This window comes from Odontesthes bonariensis, chromosome 3 (genome assembly GCF_027942865.1).
Source record: "Odontesthes bonariensis isolate fOdoBon6 chromosome 3, fOdoBon6.hap1, whole genome shotgun sequence".
Lineage (NCBI taxonomy): Eukaryota > Metazoa > Chordata > Actinopteri > Atheriniformes > Atherinopsidae > Odontesthes > Odontesthes bonariensis.
This window is the reverse complement of record NC_134508.1, coordinates 32,513,689-32,533,213: the sequence shown is the minus strand read 5'-3', so window position 1 is coordinate 32,533,213 and position 19,525 is coordinate 32,513,689. Positions and strand designations below refer to the sequence as shown.

Here is a 19,525-nt window from a genome sequence, read left to right as displayed (position 1 = left end):
ATGGATTTGAAATGACTCCTTTTCACACTACTGTGATGCTTAAGTGTTTAAACTATACAAATAAACAAAAAGATGCTTCCAACTGCTGATAATGTGGTCACACACAAAAAAACATGTTTCATTGTTTTGTTTTGCATCTGTTCAAATCAATGCTTAGTAGCTCTGAAACAAAACAGAAACACAAAGCAATTCTTCCTTCAGGTATAAATGTAGCCTGATACATGAGAGAGCAAGTTTGTGAATGACTTACAAATCAGTTTGTGAGATACTAGGAATGAATGCGTGCGAGCATGCATCCTGCCTTATCCGATTACAAGCGACCGGTGCTACAAACAGGTGCGAACATACTAAGGAAGGCACATTCAGATCCAATCACCCAGAGCATATTCAAAGGTTGTCTGGCGGGTTATCGGCGGCTACATTCTTATAACTGTGTGAATGCATATCTGTTTGTTAGTCCAAATAAAACTGGAAATTCAAAATGTATGTTAACATGATAGGTATACAGAAATCATCGCAACAGCCAAATCAACACACGCAGTGCAGTTGAGGTTTCAATCATCTTGAAAGCTTACTTACCAAAAATTAAACAACCATCTATATAACGATTGTAGCTAACATTTATGAGGCAAATTTGATTCTGTGTCTAAGTAAAGTTACTGTGTCCATGCTCACAACAATCATACCTAAAGTTTATTAGCGAGTTGAATGTTATAGAGAATATTTTTAGTGTACTGTGCAGTGTTAATTTCGTCAACCAGGACGATGACGAAAATATTTCGTTAACGCTCCTTTTTCCCGTGACGATGATGCACAAAATTGCTTCCAGAAAATAAAAATATGACTAAAATTGATTTTCGACATTGTGACTAAGACTAAATTAAAAAAAAGCTGACGAAATTAACACTGGTACTGTGAGGATCTGCTGTCAGTAAGGCTGTGTTTTGAACAAAGGGACCTTGCATACCCACCTTAAGGATTATGTTTTTAGGCATGCGACTGAACACACACTCGACACAGCCAATTGCCAAACACAGTATCTGCCCAAAATAAGCTCAAACAAATGTCTTTAACATGATCATATTTGCTTGTAGTCTGGCGTCAGTAAACCGTCACACATTACAGTGGGATACATTCATTTTGTAATATTTCATGAAAGAAATAGCTTGTCTGGTTTTACTGAGGCAAAAATACTTGCAGCTTACTCCAAATGAAATGATTGATTATTCCTGTTCCTAATTAAGATACATGCCAGATGCTTGTGGGTGACGTTTTTTTTTTTTTTTTTGCCAGTTTAGTCTGACTACTAAAGTGATCGCTGTGGTCTCTGGAAAACCGAGAATATAATTTTTTCCTTATTATTTTCTCAATAAAGTAAGAACATTTGCTGATTTTTCAACAGTGCAGACAGATGGGTTTTAAAAAAAAAGACTAACTCAGACCTGCCGGCTACATTCTTGCACTTTACACAAACATAAAACATTTTAACCACCTGCTTTCACAAGTTCATAATTCAATTTCATTAGATGTTTAAAGCTACGTATAAATCGATCAGGGTCTCTCAGGTCACCAAATGCAGATCTTTTGGTTGTACACAGAATTGGATCAAAATCTGCCATGGCTGCTTTCAGTGACTGTGGTCCAGATTTAAGGGAGAAAAAAAAAAAAAAACTAGCTGCTGATGTGAGGTCCATTACTGTGTCTACATTCAAAACATCCCTGTTCTTACAAGCCTACAATTGTGTGGGTGTGACGTGTGCATGTGAACATGTACTGTATTTTCTGTGCAATTTTGTTGTTTTGTCATAAAATTGGTAACTTTAGTTTTTCAACCAAAGCTTTTTACTTGAGTGAAACTATTGCTGGTTTTACTTTGTGGAAGTGGAAGGAAGCCCCTCCACTGCTGCTGTCCCTGCACATAACATGCTGCAACACCGCCACCAGGATATCATGGGTCAGAGGGTCAAACAGAATGGACAACATGATACCTTAGCAAATGCCAACGACAAGCCACACTTTGCTGAATCCAGGTCACAGGCGATTCTCAGCTCTTCTCGTCCTCCTACTCCCTGCTACTGCTGTCATGGCCAGGCGTAAGTCAAACAAGCCGCCAGAAGACGACTCCATCCCGGAGAAGCCAGTTCAAAAGTCTGGACGAAAGATTAACTCTGGTGCTTATTCACTTTATTTGGCTTTTATCACCCTAACTGTTGGAGGCTTTATGGTGGCGTGGTTTTGTGTACAACAGCAGCACAGCCTCGACCGACTGTCGGAGTCTTTCACAACGGCAGAGCAGAGGGTCACAAACCTGCAGCAGGTGGTGCAGATGACGCGCGAGCAGGTAAATTAGCTCATTAATTTTCACACCTGGGTCAGTGCGCGAGGGGAGAAATACAAATGTGTCCTCACAATGTTTGACTTTAACTTTGAGCACAGTGAAGTTCTTTTGAATGTGACTGTGGTGTAGTTTACAAGTCCGAGGGGCTTAAATTACGGTATAACGTGGAGGGGCAAATCGTGTCTAGTTAGCCATAAAGAAGTGTTACACACCGGAAGTTTGGCCATTTTAAATAAAAGGATCAGATTTGAATTATTTTTTTTTTAATTGTTCAATCATTTACAATGATTTAAACAAGTAGGCTTGTCTCTTAAAAAGTTTCCTTTTCATTCACGTACAGTATTCCCTATTAGTCAGAGAATTTGACTGTAAATGTTGCGGAGGGAGATTTATTTTGAAAAGCGGACATTGTATTGCCCTTTTAAAAGGCTGACTTGACACTGATTGAAGCACCTGTTGGTATTTTTAGCACTTCCCAAGAGAAAACAAGTTCGTGGTCACATTTCAGTGACAAGCGTTGACAACAATGTGCTACTCATGGTGGCTTTAAACGTTGGAATATGAGAAATATAGATCATATCCACCATCGTTGCACAGCACATTTACAGTGAAATAAATAGAATTTTTTAGATCTTAAACTTAGGCTAACCAAAAAAAAAACGTATTTGTTATACATTTTATACATGCTGTATATTCAAAAGTATGTTAAAGGTATAATGTGCGACATTTTTGTATTCTTTTAATGAAGAAGATGCATAATTCAGCATAGGAAACATTTAAAAAATTGCTAATTTTCTTCACCATCCCAGCACAGAAGGACTTTATTAACAAGAAATACATGGCAGGCAGGGGCGAGGCTAGGGTATTTTTAGTGGTGCCAAGGCACCACCGTGAGATAGCTCGGCACCCCCTGGCTCAGCACATTTTTAAAATATTATATTATGCAAAAAACTTGCTCTGCCCCTGCGCAATACTTTGGTGCGACTGGCCAATATGGCAACCTTGTGTGTCTGGCAACCCTGCTTCAAAAGGAGGCTTGTGACCAGTCCACTTATCAACTACATCTCTTCTGATTGGTTGACAGTGGGCCCTTCTTAATCCACACAGAAAGAGACCTTATTTATTTATTTATTTTTGTGTGTTTTATTTATTTTCAAAAGGCATTCTTGATATTATTAGCCTTGGGTGATTACAAAGTGTGTTTTTTTTTTTTTTTTTTTTTTTGCTCAAGGATGCATTATTTTAGTGACCATTTTATTTATTTTCTAGCATTGGTTTTTGTTTTAACTCTTTACTCCCAAAATAAATGTTGAGTTATCTTCAATATTTGTCTCAGGCTCTCTGTTATCCCTTTCAAGCCACAGTCTTTTGAAATGAAGAGGTCAAAATTGAATGTTGTAGGGGAAAAAACTACTCAAAGCAAAACTAATACGGCTCCAAAATTTATATATGTACTAGTTTGCCTCAATTAGTGTCAAATAATGTGCCTCTGTGAGCACTGGGGGCTGGGCACCCCTAAAGACCAGATACTAAAATCGCCCCTGATGGCAGGCATCTGTTTTTTCATATATCTATATTCTTAAATGTCACCATCTTGATTGCTATGAAAATATGACACCCGTACACAACTCGAGTACAGGGTATAAATGTTTTCATTCTAATAAACTCCTTTACAAACTATCTTGATATTTTTCTCTTTATTTTTTAGCCTGATACAGCTTTACTCGTGGAGGAGAGGTTCCTTACTCTGCAGGAAGTTCACAAGCAAGCTCAGGAGAAAGCTGAGTTTGCGTTGGCCACATCAGAAAAACTGAAGAACTCAGACCTCCTCTTCCAGCTTCGAGCGCTCCAAGCTGAGATGGACACCCGGTTGGATGAGATAAAGCAGGTCCCGCAGTCTGTCACAGCTCTCCGCTCCATGTTCAAAAACCAGAGCGAGGAGTTTGAGGTCATGAAGGAGAGCATAGTGGCCAGTTTGAGCTCCAGCTTGGCGCTGTCTGAAACTGTAGCTGTGCAAACCAGTGCTTTGGCCAGTGTACACTTGAGAGTTGCTCAGCACATTACATCAGTTGAGGCACTGAATGCACAATTAGAGGTTAAGGCCTCTGAACTTAATGAGCTAAAGGACTCGCTGTACGTTCATAATGTTGCAGTTCATTCACACAACCAGGAAATTATTGCTTTAAAGTGAGTTCAGTTTGATTCACTCACTGTATCTACATGCTTTTAGTAGCTGACTTTCCAAAAAAGCTTATTACTGTCCTACTGTCCTCTGTCCTATGCATTTTCCAGGAAGCTTGTCAAGGCCAAGCAAGCCATGCGTGTCCAGGCTTTACAAGAAATGTTCAGTTCAGTCCTGCTGACCCTTGATGAACAGTTTTTCACTTCAGAGATCCTCCACAGTAGTGTCATTGCTCAGCTGCAAACGGTTCATACCCAGGTAAAACATATAACTCAGTTATATTGTAAACAAGCCCATCATATCTTAATATATCACAAGTCTAAATACAGTTTGATGTAAACGCTTGATATTTAGTATCTTTGTATATGCATAAATGATGAGTATAATAGTTTTTCTGTCTGTCTCAGCTGTCAAATCGTCCTCGTTGGCCAATTAAACACAAGTCTAAGGATGAGGACTGTGCACATGAGAGACCTGAGCCGCATCTAGAGCATGTTAAGGAAAAGACCAAACAGGTTGTCGATCCTGAAAGAGAAGACCAAGAAGAGGAGGGAGCTATACAGGAGGAACAGCCACAGGAAATGGAGGTGGATGGGATTATATAGAAGAGGAAGAAATTTAACCAGAAGAGACACAGTAGAAGAACAATAAGTAGCAGAAGAGTCTACAGTGAGTCATGATTTGGATAAATCTTACAGGAAAGGGTAAGCTGAAGACTTTGTGGATGGCTGGCATTATGAAGAAGGAATTATTGAGTTCCTCATGGACACACAAATCCTCCAGCAGGTTAACCATCTGTAAATTATTGCAGCTCAGCACTTATTTTCTATAATTCACAGGATTATGACATGTGACATGATTATTTTAAACTTTCATATACTGTAGAAACCATTTTTTATGTGCAGCACAGCTTCTTCAAATGGCTGCAAACATCATGTGTCCTGTCTTCAATGTGTGTATGTATGTAATATAATTGCCTACAAGTTTTTTGCATATTACCTCCATGCCTTTTGAGTTTGCTCCGATCTTTGGTTCCCTTAACAGATTCTGGATGGGATTGAACCCTGGACTCTTGCAGAGCTATGCCTGAATCTTAATAATTTTTTAACTATCACTTGGCCTCCTTGGCTCTACGTTTAGGATCATTGTTTTATCTAAAGGTCTACTTTGACTTTGTTGAGGATGGCTGACCTACTGGCAGACATAATAATCCCAAAGCATCACATTTTCTTCAACATTCATGACTATAGCCGCTTTCGGACAGACCGTTCTAAGAACGCAGTTATCAGAACTGTCCTACTCGAATTTCGTTCTGATAACTGTCCTTCTGTTTCAGTCTGCATTCGCACATGAGTCGGGACCTGATCGGGACTGATGCGCCGCGCGCAGCCGTCTGCGTCAGTGATGTGTTAGCCGTTAGCCGTTTAGCACCACATTCAACAACAAAACAAAACCCGTAAAAGTAGGAGAGAAGAAAACACACCACAAAGAAGCTAACATGGAGAGCGGGGAGCCCACCGTGTTCATGGTCTGCATGACGGTGATACTAATCATGGACGATCACATCAGGCGTCTAATATCGAGGCTGGAAGAGCTCACAGAGAGTCAGGAGACGATACTTTTTCATTTCATGAAGGAAGAAAGGAGAGCAGAGCGCTGCAGACAAATGAGACCAGTGTAAGTTTAACTTATTAAACACCCGCCGGTTGTGTCTGTGTGGTATGAGGAAACATTTCAGCCGTGATAGCATGACATGGGGCGTAGCTACCAACCACCACACACCTCCGTCAGATGCGTTCTATGGAACTATGTAAAGACCCAGCTGAGGAGAAGGAGCTAAATAGTTATAGGAACTAAGGGAGATAGCCCCGAGTTCCTGTATGTCCGAACACGGGAGAAAACGGCCCCGCGGATTAAAAGGTTATTAGAACTGCCAAAGGTTCCTACAGTCCGAAAGCGGCTTATGAGATTGGCGTTCCTGCAGGTCAGTTCCCCCTTTATTTCACCAAATGAAAGCTTGGTCCATGTTACCAAATCAGTTTTATCTCACTGCAACATAGAATTGATAAGCAAAAGCTTCAGTCTTTGTCCAGATTTGAAAAGTTACATAAACTATTCTGGGTCTGTCTCAGAGAAGTCTGGTTGGCTAGAAACCCATTTTATACTTTGCAAAAGGAAATCTTATTGATCTTATTGATTGAATAACATAAAATAAAAATGACTGTACGAATGAATACCTCTGATATGGCAAGTGCGATTGAATAAGTATGATTATTGGTCTTGTCATTGATGACATGTCTAAAAAAAGGACCTGATTCATCACAAGTGTATTGTATACACCAGAGAATAAGATTACAGAAAGAGTTTATTTGTTGATGCAAATAAATCAATATCAGCACCTGTTCAGATTTCATGTATGGAAGCAGGGTTTAATGTTTTGGTTTTTTTATATAGTTTTGTGACATTTAAAAACAATTCCATTTTTGGCCAGCAGGTGGTGGCAGCAGGTTGCTTTCATTTTGATGAAGCAAATCCACAGATATGAAAAAGCCCTAAACAAATGTTTTTCCTAATGATAGGATCTGTGGTGTTTTCTTGAATCTATTCTGGGTAGAAAAATGACAGAATAGAGATACTCGTGTTATAATTACCACATCAGCTTTTTACCTTTATCATTTTTGTGTCACCTTTCTGTGATATATGGAACAACCGAGGCTGTTTAGAAAGCAACAACAAGCACAGGTTGTAATAAATGCAAATTATAGTGTGTTAATGAAGCTAAACAATTGTATCATATTTTTAAGACAAACTAGATGGTAAAAATTTCCATTTACACACAACCAATGAGCAAGGGTTATGATGGTCATATAGCTAATAGAAATAATGAAAACTCTGTCCTGAAATGTATTTTGTTATGAGTGCTTACGAAGTATCTCAAAATATAATTTATTTTAAATAATTGGTCTGATTTTAAGCTTTAATTAGGTTGCAGCTGACACAACACTCTGACCACACTCTGAGGCTCATAAAATAAGAATAATAAATAAAACAAGACTTTTCAGGTCCTGGTAATGCTCTCCAACATTCCCACCATTAGATTGCGGAGTTGTGTTACAACTAATGTCACATCTGTCCTACTTAAAACTATCAATGCATTTAACTTCCAGGATGAGTGAATTCAAAACTAATAACAGATCAGACCCTGAACACAGGGTTATATGACCACATTTTGACTATATTATTTATATAGATATGTATATGCTTTTGTGTTTTGCCCAAGTATTTCTAAGTCCCACCGTCAGATATGCAGTATCTCCTGCCAGTTGTTATAGCTGAAGAGTTTAACAGCACAAGCTAATAACAGCACCTTCCATTTGATTAAGTGCTCTCTCTTCTGCACTACATAATCACCTTTCCATCTGAAACTACCCTAAAACACTCTGTTATGTGATTGGCAATTGATTTTTTTTAATGTTTTTTTTCCCCCCCTGAATGATTCTGAATGGCTTTAGAGTCCCTGTGAACCGAATCCGTGCGGTCATGTCCTTGTGTACACACTCACACACACTCTACAGCCCGCCTACTCCAACCACTTCCTCCACAGCCCTCACACTTGTGCTGTTCTTTCACTCTCATCTGATGTGCAATGTCTTACTGTCACATGAAGATCATACGTAGTGTACTTCAACTAAAGAGACAATCCCACCTGGATTCACTCTCAGTGGATAACAATTAAACCCCCCTCTTTCCTCTTTGTGTCTGTTTTCGGTTTTAAGAAGACGTTTTTTAAAAAAAAGTTTTTACCTAATTTGGACCACAGTACAGCTGCATGCAGAGGCTCCAGCAGCTCCGAAGCAATGTCATCTCCACTTTCTCACAGCAAAGATCAGCCACGCATCAGAAAGTCACTTTCTGACTCTTGTCCAGCTTCATCCAGTGCCAGCACTAAGAGCCTGAGGGTAAGGTCTGATTATCTTTAATCTTTCCACTGCCTGTTTAGTTACAGGAAATGCCTTCCATCATGCAAACACTGACTTTAAGACTTAACTGTCATTTAAGAAAAACTAATCACAAGCCCCAGATGTGTATTTGAATCTTAGTGTATAATTACGCTGAGATTTATTAAACTCAGATTTGTTCACTTAGCCTAAATAAAAAATGATTAGTGCGTAATTTAAGCCATTCCCTCCTGAAAGTGACATGTCACAATATCGCTATTAGCTATACGTGTGTGTGTTTGTTTAATGTATGGTATGATCTCCACTGAAATACTTTCTGATTGAAAGAGTACGTAAACTTAAAATTTCACATTAAAAATGAATCAATCCACAATTACTCACATGATGCAATACTTTTTATGACATATTTAGTACGTTAATCATATCAAGATGCCATTATTTTGTCCAGTATAGTGTAATACTTATGACTTGACAGAGTTAGATTATATTATTCTTTAAGATTATTACTATGTACGCCTGATAATGTACCAGAAACATTGCAGTCACCGCATATTTAAACCTTTTGAATACTTAGTAATGGAGTTAGTCCATGAACAAGGAAGAGGAAAACCTACAAATGGCTCTAAGAAAGTATAATGAGCAGCTACGGTCTTATCTGTTTACATAAACTATGAATCAACTTGGGCAAAAAAGATGGAGTGACACAAAAAATGTGAGAGGAAGGGAGAGGAAGAGCGGGGAGAAAACGGGGGGGGGGGGGTGAAAGACAGGATGATGAGGAACAGAGAGCTTAGAGGACTTGCTTGTGGGAACGCACAGTATTTATGGATGTTTATCTCTCTGCTTGTCCTGCGGGAAGCTCACATTTTCCACTTGGGAATCGCTGGTCAGCAGACAAAAAGTTCCTCATGGGATCTAGAAAGGCTGACGGACAGCACAGAGGAGAAAATGGGACAAAATCCCCAAAAGTAACTTTTTCATCAGCATCTGTTTATATCTGATCTTGCTCAATCAAAACCAGAGCTTTTTCCAACACTTCAGGATATAATTAATAACCATTTACCAAACATATCCAAGGGTCCAGAGAGATCCTTTAAGGAGATGACATCAGAGTCTTGTGAAGATCCAGACATCTTGTAAATGTCTGAACGGAGGCACAGTGTTGTGTTTACACATAGTGTCTGTTTCTTTTTTATGAGAATCAACTTACAGTCTCTATTAATCTTGTTCGACATGAATGTGTTAAAGCACTGGTCACAAATCTGCTTTTTGCTTAGGTTTAAATCGGTTTCAGTGAATAAGGTATCCATGTTTAGAAGAATAGAATATCATGAAATTGCAACTCTGTGTACCATGTTAGAAGTGATGTCAGGAAGAATAAGTCATCCAGAGAATGTACATTTCTCTGGTAAATTCAAAGTCAGATATTATCTTCCATAAAATAAAACAAGCTGAATCTTAGCAGAAATAAAAGCAATAAAATCACAAAAGGAATCATAGTTTTTCATATAGGCATTTTAAAAATTTGGAGAATGGATAAAGAGGGAACAGTATGGGGCAACACTTGCTCTCTAATCTCTCATGTAAAAACTTACTTTTACATTGTTTTAAGGAGTTGTAGAAACAAGCGTCCACAGCCTTATAAGGGCTTTGTACTTACATGCTTACATACTAATGTTTGGTAGTATTTATCATGTTAGCTTAGCATTTTAGCAGCCTTACTTATCAGATACAGCAGAGACTGATGGACATGTTATTGGATTTTCTTTCCTAGTAATTGGTGACAAAACTATATATTGAAAATAATCGGATGTTTGCACTAAATTTCTAGTTCAAATTATTATTTCCTTATGGACAGAAGTGGTAGACTGCTGTTAACTACTGCAAAGTTCTGTTAGCCTAGCATGGTTTAAACCCTTCAGGTCTCATGAATTAAGCGTGAGACACACACAAAAAAAAACATAGACACAACTGGTAGGGTCAGGGTGTAAAAAGAGACTACATATAATATGCAGGACACAGCAAAGCAATAGTGAAATTTTCAGACCAATCAGAAAGAATGTGAGAAATATCCATGCAAATATTTATTAATTTACTGTGCTGAACCAGACTTAGAGCTGAAGTCAAAACATGGCAGACCTGCTCTTCTCCTGTCACTACAGAGAGCAATATAGATTATATCAACCTCTTGTTCTCACTTAATTGAAGACAAGTAAAGACAGTTTTTTATTTTGATGTAATTCATGGTACAAAAACACATATGTAAGTTATACATATGAGGACAAATTTGAAGAGAAACTTGAAATACTGAGTGGAAAAATGCAGATGCTTCAGTACAGAGCCCCAAGAGCCACTGGTTTGTTGAGTATAAAAGTGATACACATTCGCCTTTACAGTCACTAAATCTCAGTTTAACAACTCTGGACTGCAGTTGGGTTAAAAAATGTTCTGCAAAAAAAATTTAAGTGGGGAACATCCTTTGGAATAACATGGCCTATTCCTCTAACACACATTCAAAGAAGATTTAGACCAGTGCATAGCATTTATGGCAATTCATTGGACGAAATGTATTCTTAACTATGCTTTAATAAGTTTGGAACAGCATGGAAATAAGATATGCTGTGTTTTTGTTACCTTGTTTCTACAGTAGCCCAGATCACACAGCCAAAACACTGACTCTGGAGCAGACCTTTTGTATTTTCCTCAGCCACAGAAAATTGGCAAGGCAGGGTGGTAATCAGTCAGTATCAGTCTGCAACTGTGTAGAATTTAATGTCATTAAATCCTATACAATTATTCTTATTCTGGTCACGTTTCTCTCTCAGGATAATAGAAAAAGTGTTCATGTTACATTATTTTGTGACGTAAGTTGTTTTTTTTCTCGTCCTTTTAAAGGAGTGTGATTTGTTATCATTAAGCTGTTGTTAAGTTCTGCTCTTTGGTTTGAAAGTCTCTTAGGACATAAACCATGTAACTTTTCCAACTTTAGCAGGCAATAGTGAAAAAATTGAGAGGGTCACTGCCAGAGTTACTACCTTTTTTGGATGTGTTTAGTTATCTGTGCTTGTCAGTTTATATAAGGGATCATTTCCTCTCTCCTCCTTTAACTTGCTTTGGTATGTCAGGCTCCCATAAACCTTTAAATGGAAACATTAAAAATGCCTTGGAATTCTTCAAAATGGGACTCAAAGATATTAAGATGGCATGTACTTAAAAGGATTTCACTCCATTTGACACTGTAGATGTAATGAAATATGTTCTGTGCTCATATTAATTGCATTTTTACAGTATTATGCACTGCTAAATGTGTAGTATTATTTGTTTTTAAGGTTTAAGCTGTAAGTTGAAATGTTATGATAATCCAAAGATTCTTTCAAAAACTTACAGTGGCTCTTATATTGCATTTTTTTTAAACAGATGACACCAAGTTCTAAAACATTTCTCCTCTATTTCAGCATGAGAGGCTGTCTAGGTAAGTTTCCTCGAATTTGATTTATACTCTCAAACCAGGAAAGCCTTTCATATATGGCCATTGTGACAGAAAAATACAGAAATCTGACAATGAATGACTTTTATTAAACTACAGTGGGAAGACTTGACAGAAAAGCTCTCTTACGCCTTTAGGCTTGGCTCATCTGGGGTGTCTGATGTCTCCAACGACGCATCAACAAACCATGCCGAGTCCTACTTTTTACGAAGGGAGAACAGACTGTCTGCGAAGAAAAAAGCAGAAGAAGAGACCATGAACAGTGACTATAAAAAGGCAGGTGATGTACCTTGAATGCTGACTGAGGTGAAGTAAGAAGGCAATGTTGTTACCTCACCGACTACTCAATTCAGTTCAGTTAATTTCAGCATACTTACACAGCATACAATTCATCAGCAAGTCATTTCAGGCCACTTTACAGAGAAAGTTCCAATTCAATTTACAGTTCAATTGAAATCCATGAAATACAGTCCAACTCATCATAATCCAGTTCAATAAAGTCAACAATGTGTTTCATGTAAGAAACTAAACAAATAGTTCAACAATTTTGTGAAGGGAATTTAGTGGTTTTAAACACCGTAGAAGAATCTGACACGTGCCAAAAATGACACCTAAAGGTGTTTGCTGGCCCACCTGATACATGTCAAAGTCAAAGTACATATCAACTACTTCTCTTGGTACTGGAACATTTTTATTTGGAGAAATCTGTCATCAGAGCTTTTACAAATTCTTCGTAAACTCAATATATTGTGTTTCCTCTCTATTAATCATATAAAACAACCAAAAGTGCGTCTTTTTGACTGTGATCTTTTAAATCATACTTTAGATATGTCCCAAAAATTTGATTTCTTTTACATGGTTGAGAAAGAAAATAATCATTAGTGGCTTCCCTAAGATACAATCAGGAGGACAACAAAATGAGTAAATGGAATATTTGATGTCCTTTTGGCTTTTATCTTTATTTTTTCTCTCTCTGTCTGTGCACTGTGAAAATGCTGCTTCAGAAAATCCTAACAACTACACATTGTTTTAGATGTATGAAAAGGCACTGGCCACCAATCAAAGGCTCAAGTCCCGACTGGAAACTAGTAAACAGGAACTCGCCATGATTCAGGACCAGCTGCAGAAAGCCCAGGTACTGTTGTGTGCAAGTCCTGAATCTTTGATGTGAAAAAAATATGTCATAAAATGCAGCTCCAGTATTTAACACAGAACGCTATGTTTTTTTTTTTTTTAATGATAATCTTTCATTGCTGCAGAAGGAAAAATCAAGTGATTGCGGCTCCAACGTGCTCGAAGCAGAAAAAAAGGTAAGGGCGTAACAAGTTGCTTTTATGTATTTTGATTAATTTATCATAATTATGTTTATCAAATGATCTTCATAGGAAAGTTGGAGCCTTAAAAAGAGGATATCAGATATGGAAGAACAGTTAAAGGTAATGATTCATTAATACCTCATATTTTGTTACCTTATTATTGTCTTCCACTTTCTTACATTCACTCTATTTAAAGTAGAGGATGGTACAATCTCCCATACTATAAAGGCTTTTTGGACCCAGCAATCAGTCCAAACTATGTGAAGTGTTTGTGAGACTAGGTGCCATGGTCTAAGCTGTTTTGTCTACTATGGTTAAAGCTGACATCATTTGTCACTCTTCCACTCTGGTGGCTGTCGAATGTGTGAGCACTTTCACAGCGAGTGAGCCACCAGTATTCATTGTAACCCTCACAACTGTCTGCTGTGTTCTGCCCAAGATAATACAAACAAAAAAATTCTTGTTTTTCTGTGAATGAAAGGTCTTCACAAACACGAGAAGTTAAAGATAGACTTTCAGAGAGAGACTGTGGGTGTTGTATTCTGAGTGGGCATGAGTATAAAAACAGGATTGTTTTATCATGATAAATCATCCAGATTCATCCAGCTCAGACTACTCTGTATTGTGAAGTCAGTTCTCTCTGTGGATGTGAAGCAGTGGCATCAGATATCAGAAATCTCACTAAAGTACTTGTGCTCAGTTTCCTTCTCTCAGTCACGTTAGCTTAGCATACCCAAATAGTTTTTAGCGTCCTTGTCATAATGTAGCCTACTGTATAGAAAACACTTGTAAAATGTAATTTTTGCTTTGAGTGGCTGGTTTGTTTGGTAAAGGCACCAAAAATGCTATAGCTGCTTGCTCCTGTTTCATGTTCTGGGATATTGTCAGGTGTTTATGAATGTTAAAGTGTCATCTTCAATGTTAGATGTGGTCAAAGGGTCTGCAAGTTCAATTGACAAATACAATGACTGTATAACTGACTACTTGACTTGACTGGATAACCGTCAAGACAAATGCAAAAAATCCTTTAAAAAGAGATTAAGAGCGCATCTTTTGAATGGTTAATATAGGTGTTGGCTCAAGTTGTATAGTCTGTATTTTTATATTGTTTTATTAAGTGTTCTAAGCTGGACTTAAGCAATGTGGCAGCACTGCATGTTAGAACTATTTGCTATAATTGTTTTGTGAATGTATTTTACTTTACTAGGACTTTTTGAACTTTTAATGCATGTATATCTGTATGGTTTTTAATTGAAATTATGTGATGTATTTTGAATTAGGACCCCAGGAAGACTAGCGAACTACTATGGCGCAAGCTAATGGGGATCCTTTAATAAAATTAAAATAAAAAATGACTTCCCCTTCGCTGAGGTGTCAGTTAAAGTACCTGAGTTGCTAATTATTAGTAATATAGTGTCGCTAAAGTCTGCTCAAAAAAAAAAAGTTGCTTGATATTGCCAGATGACATCATATGCAAATTAGCATATGGATGACATAGTCACATCATATTTGCATTGTGCTAGTTCCTTCCCTTTATATCTGTTTTGTCTTCTGCTTTCTTTGCTCACATATAATGTATTTTAAGACAGCCAAATTACCATTGAAGCTGTTCTTATTCATAATTTTTTGTCTCCTGTTGTCAGTGGGTGAAAAAAGTTTGAAATTGCCACTAAAAAAAAAAGGGCCTATTAAAACTAATTTCTCAGCAGTGGTACATTTCAAAGCAATTCAAGGGCTCCTCTTTATTATATAAAGACAGCATCATCTGACAAAACCACCATAGATTTTAGACTACTTTCTGTGGAGTAGCTCCAGCTCCATTTACATGTACAAGGACCTCTCCAAAAGAAAGTTAGAAACAGCAGAATGTCCTGAACATTTTGTCTAAGTTATAGATGTCTGCCAGCTGTTGTGTGATGTCTGCTACTCCACTTGTGCTCTCCCTTGCTGTTGACGCTGGAGCTGCATTAGCTTGAGTGAGCCTGCCTGTTACATACTTCTCACACGAAGAAACGGCTCACACACAGCAAATAACTAGATCCTCCCCATGCAGAGAAATACTGGTGACTTTCTTCCCAATTATTAAGTAGGGTGTATCCTAAAAGTCACTATTTGCTTTTTTGAAAATAAAAAAAAAAGTGACTGATTTGGTCTGACAGGAGCTAAATCTGCCAACAAATCCTTAAAGCTGGCAACACACAGCCATACCTTAAACGATTTTATGGATATATGAGGTTTTTTTTCATGGAAAAATATTGTAAATGTACAATTTTGAAGAATGAGTTTTTAGGGGATTGTTTATGTGGGACTTTTGTTTTCACTTTCACTCAATATTAATTTACTTTTGGGCAACCTAAAACTAAATAAGGTTAAAACATTAAAAACCTATTTGTAAATTTCCTCATGCTGGAAATCCTCTTGTTCTATCCAAATAGATGAAGTGCAGAATTATCATTATTAAAAATCCTGTTTTAAAGTCCTGGAAGCACGTCTATTAAGTGGTTTTACTGCTTAGCACGGTTTATAATTAAAAATAGTCCACCTGGAACAATAATCTCTTCAAATTACTGTAAAATAAGATGTTTTAGTATTTCTGTGCTTTCTCCTCAGGTTAAAGCAGAGCTGAAGATGGAGAACCAGAGACTGAAGGATGAGAATGGAGCTTTAATCCGAGTCATCACGAAACTCTCCAAATAAGACAGGAAGCAGGAGGGTGAGAGGAAGGAGGGAAACAGAGCCATATTTATATTTATGTCTATTATCTTTGTACTTTCCAAGCACAAATCAATCATCTAAATAGTAGTTCTCAAGAAACTCTGGGAGTTAAGTCCATTGTAGTGATTGTGTAGAATAGAGGTGTCTTTAAAAGATGGCCCTTCCTCTGTGCATCATCATCAGCTGTTCAGTCATCTGAAGACACATTTTACAACTGCATATGATATGTGCTGTATATATAGTAATTACATATTGCTAGGCTAGAAATACATTCAGCATTTATTTCTGTACATTCACAAAATAAATATTTGCAAATCTATGTTTGTGTGTTTTTCTTCGCTTTGTTTTCATGAATATACTCTGCAGGCAGCAGAGGAAACAGTAACATCTTTTGTACTATTATATTACTGTTAAGGGCCCATTTAATCAGGTCCATTACAAGTCCAACATGAAAAACTTGGATGGTACTTACCGTAAGTCTAAATAGAAGAGTAACCTGATCAGAAACACAGCCTCTGGATATTGCCATGGAATCAGCAACATTTGGTTTACTTCACATGAAGACCCTGAAAGCCAGCCCTGGACTACCGGGGACCACAGATGATGGATAGGCTACATTTTTCAGCAAAGTCAGTTTGTCATCTATGATTTAGGAGGTTTACCTTGACGGATAACAACTGGCAGGCTTTTCTGCTTACACTGGAAAAAGAGAAAAACAAACTGAATGAAAAATTGTTGCCTCTTTTGCTACCAGCTCCAAAACAAACTAGAAATGCATGAGAAAGATCAAATAATTGTTTGAAAGTGTTAAGAAAAAGACCAACCATTCTCATCTCAAGCTCAATTAAAGGGATATTTTAAGACTTTTTATGATATCATTGGAGATTTAACACCAGGTTAAGAAATGGTCAGAATGATTTAGTATATTACAAGTCCTAGAATTAGTGTAATCTTTGTTTGTTAATGATTTTTTGTTCACTATCATTGCACAATATGACATGCACTTATCCACCTATGTGCAGCATCTTAGTTTGGTTTGTCCTTCAAAAAGATGACGTGGTCTACACTGCCCTCTATTGATCACAAGTGGAAACGCCCCCTCTGCACACATTTACACACCACACAGGACAAAGCTACTTAAAATGCCTTTATTTTCTATGATAACAGATCGACAACACACAGATATGACCTGGCTCCCTTCATTTCCACATAGAGTTATTTAAATGTACACATCTTTTTTCTCGTCTTTTTGTCAGCATTTTTTTTTCTTTTTTGCTGGAAAACATGAACTTTGTAAAGAAATTTAATCATGCAGTTCACAAAAAAGGCACAACTATTAACACACTTCCACAACAAGACAAAACAAGACTCAAGAGAGACAAGCATTTGCCTCGTCTATGTTGCTTGGTAAGTGGATACATGAGTGAGTAGGATCAGGTCTTTGGATGTTCTGCATTATGGCTATGTTGACATAAGAAGATCAGGAATGCAGAGGAACTGTTATTGAAGCAGCAGGTTGGCAGTATTGCATTATGAATGTTGATTCCACGCTGTTTGGGTCTGCTCTGTGCTTGTGAGACCCAGGAAGACAGGGATTTTGTTGTCTGCACTGCAGCAACAAACTAATATAATTTATTAAGAGAAGTACAACAAACAAACATGGGATCTGTTGGTCCTTTCGCAAATGCACAGAATCTGGTGGGATATAAAATAACCTCAGCAATAGCTGCACTGACACACATTGAAAAAAATATTGTCATGAGATGCCTCTTCACAAATATATCTTAAACTGACACACTGTCCACATCAAAGCATCTCCATCTCAGCCCCTTGAACATGAGACAACTAATTTATCATCTAAATGATGACTGTCATAAAGCTTTGGGTTGTTCTTCCGCAAGCAATATTTGTTGCAAAAAAGGATTAATCATATAGAAATCGATGCTGTATGAAAAAAAAAAGATGAATGAAACAAATCCCCAAATCAGAAATGTCAGTATCTTAGATCATAAACAAGTGTCACAACATCAGCTCATCCTATTATAATCCATTAGTTGGCTAGTGTGTTCATTTAGAAAGTTGCATTTGTGGTGATGACATTGATTATTAGACTGAGCTACAAGAGGACAGCAATATGGTGTGGTAATACTTCATGTAAAAATATTGCGTGGTGAATAATAATAAAGTCAGTCTAATGTAATATGCAAGTACAAAGAGAACAAGTGTTATGGATTGAAATAAGATGACAAGGTACAATTTAATGGCGTATAAAGGAAAAGGGGTGACAAGTCAGATCTAGATTCAACAATCATCTGGCAGGAATGAATAAAGGAAACACTTACGGTACACCGAAAAAAAGAAGTAGTTTGACATATATACAGTCTAACTGTCTAGTGACAAACACATACAGTGCAACCAGAAATTAACAGTAATTAGTTGGTGCAGCCTGAGAATATTGTAACACTGCATTTAGTATAGACAACACAGAAACAATGACAGAAAAAACTCACAGTCATGCAGTATTTCGAAATGTTTGTGGATTTTTTTACGTGACACACAAAGCAAGTCCAGATCAATCATTGAGAACCTTAACATGGATTATTTAGACACTCATTCAGTCCCAGTCAGAAAAAATACATACACTCTGCAGTCAGTGCAAACTCGTTTTTTTTGCTATATTTTATTATAAAAAATGACACAGAACACAAACACACATACACAATATAATTAGAGTTTCTCTTTAAAACATGCTACTATTTACATCATCTTGTAATTACATGCTGTAGCCTATTAACAGATCTGCGCAATGCATTATTTTAACAATAGAAAGATGAAGTACTGGGGATGAACGGGTGTGCTGCTGTTCGCCTTCCTTTAGATACCTCTAACTATATGGAAGCCAGAAATACTTCAGCAAATTTCATAACAAACCGAATGCTGTACTCTAAAAATGTTATCATTTCTGAAAGTTGAAGTTTAAGTGTGAAAACCCCCGAGTCTTTAGAGATCTGAATTCATGCGGCTTTAATTCCCTCAGTGAGAAGACTGAAATGTGTTGGCCTTCAAGACACACATCTGATATTCTCTTTCACATATTAAAAGGAATCTCTAAACCCTCCTGATCACTATCTTTTTTTTGTAGACCTCATGTAAGAAACGTGTTTTTTCTTAGCTAAACTTAAATAAGATGCCATTTGACACTATGAGGCAGGAATCACTCGTGCATGTTTCAGGCTTTGGCTGTCTCGATTCTCATACACTTTGCATGGGGTGACGTTTTTCATTGATTAATTGAACTATGGGTCAGTTACTTTGTTTTCCTAGTGCTGTTCATGACAGCAGAAAGGTCAACTTCTCATCCATCGGGTCCAGCAGATAAAATGGACCAAAGATTCTAAATGTGGAGGGTTAACTCATCTCCTATATGTGAATCCTGCCTTAATTATCTTTGATCTTGTTAGTAACTACAAAGTGATTCAAATTTTGCTTTCTAATAGATTTTCCATTTCTTTTAACTTCTACAACTTG

General features: G+C 37.4%; 2 protein-coding genes across 3 annotated transcripts; both read left to right on the top strand.

Moving 5' to 3' along the window:
• The first annotated feature begins 1,941 nt into the window (after positions 1 to 1,941).
• On the top strand, positions 1,942 to 7,022 carry LOC142377898 (uncharacterized). The gene is made up of 4 exons (XM_075462236.1): positions 1,942 to 2,341; positions 4,047 to 4,525; positions 4,631 to 4,778; positions 4,928 to 7,022. Exons 1-4 carry the CDS (start codon positions 1,997 to 1,999, stop codon positions 5,123 to 5,125), a joined length of 1,170 nt encoding a protein of 389 aa, XP_075318351.1. The 5' UTR covers positions 1,942 to 1,996; the 3' UTR covers positions 5,126 to 7,022.
• Positions 7,023 to 8,148: 1,126 nt separating this feature from the next.
• On the top strand, positions 8,149 to 16,287 carry LOC142377899 (protein phosphatase 1 regulatory subunit 12B-like). 2 transcript variants are annotated; one of them, XM_075462237.1, is made up of 7 exons: positions 8,149 to 8,479; positions 11,935 to 11,951; positions 12,104 to 12,242; positions 13,000 to 13,101; positions 13,226 to 13,276; positions 13,352 to 13,402; positions 15,893 to 16,287. In XM_075462237.1, exons 1-7 carry the CDS (start codon positions 8,378 to 8,380, stop codon positions 15,977 to 15,979), a joined length of 549 nt encoding a protein of 182 aa, XP_075318352.1. In that variant the 5' UTR covers positions 8,149 to 8,377; the 3' UTR covers positions 15,980 to 16,287. The 2 variants fall into 2 exon arrangements, with proteins under 2 accessions (XP_075318352.1, XP_075318353.1); XM_075462238.1 differs by lacking the exon at positions 13,352 to 13,402.
• The last annotated feature ends 3,238 nt before the right edge of the window (positions 16,288 to 19,525 follow it).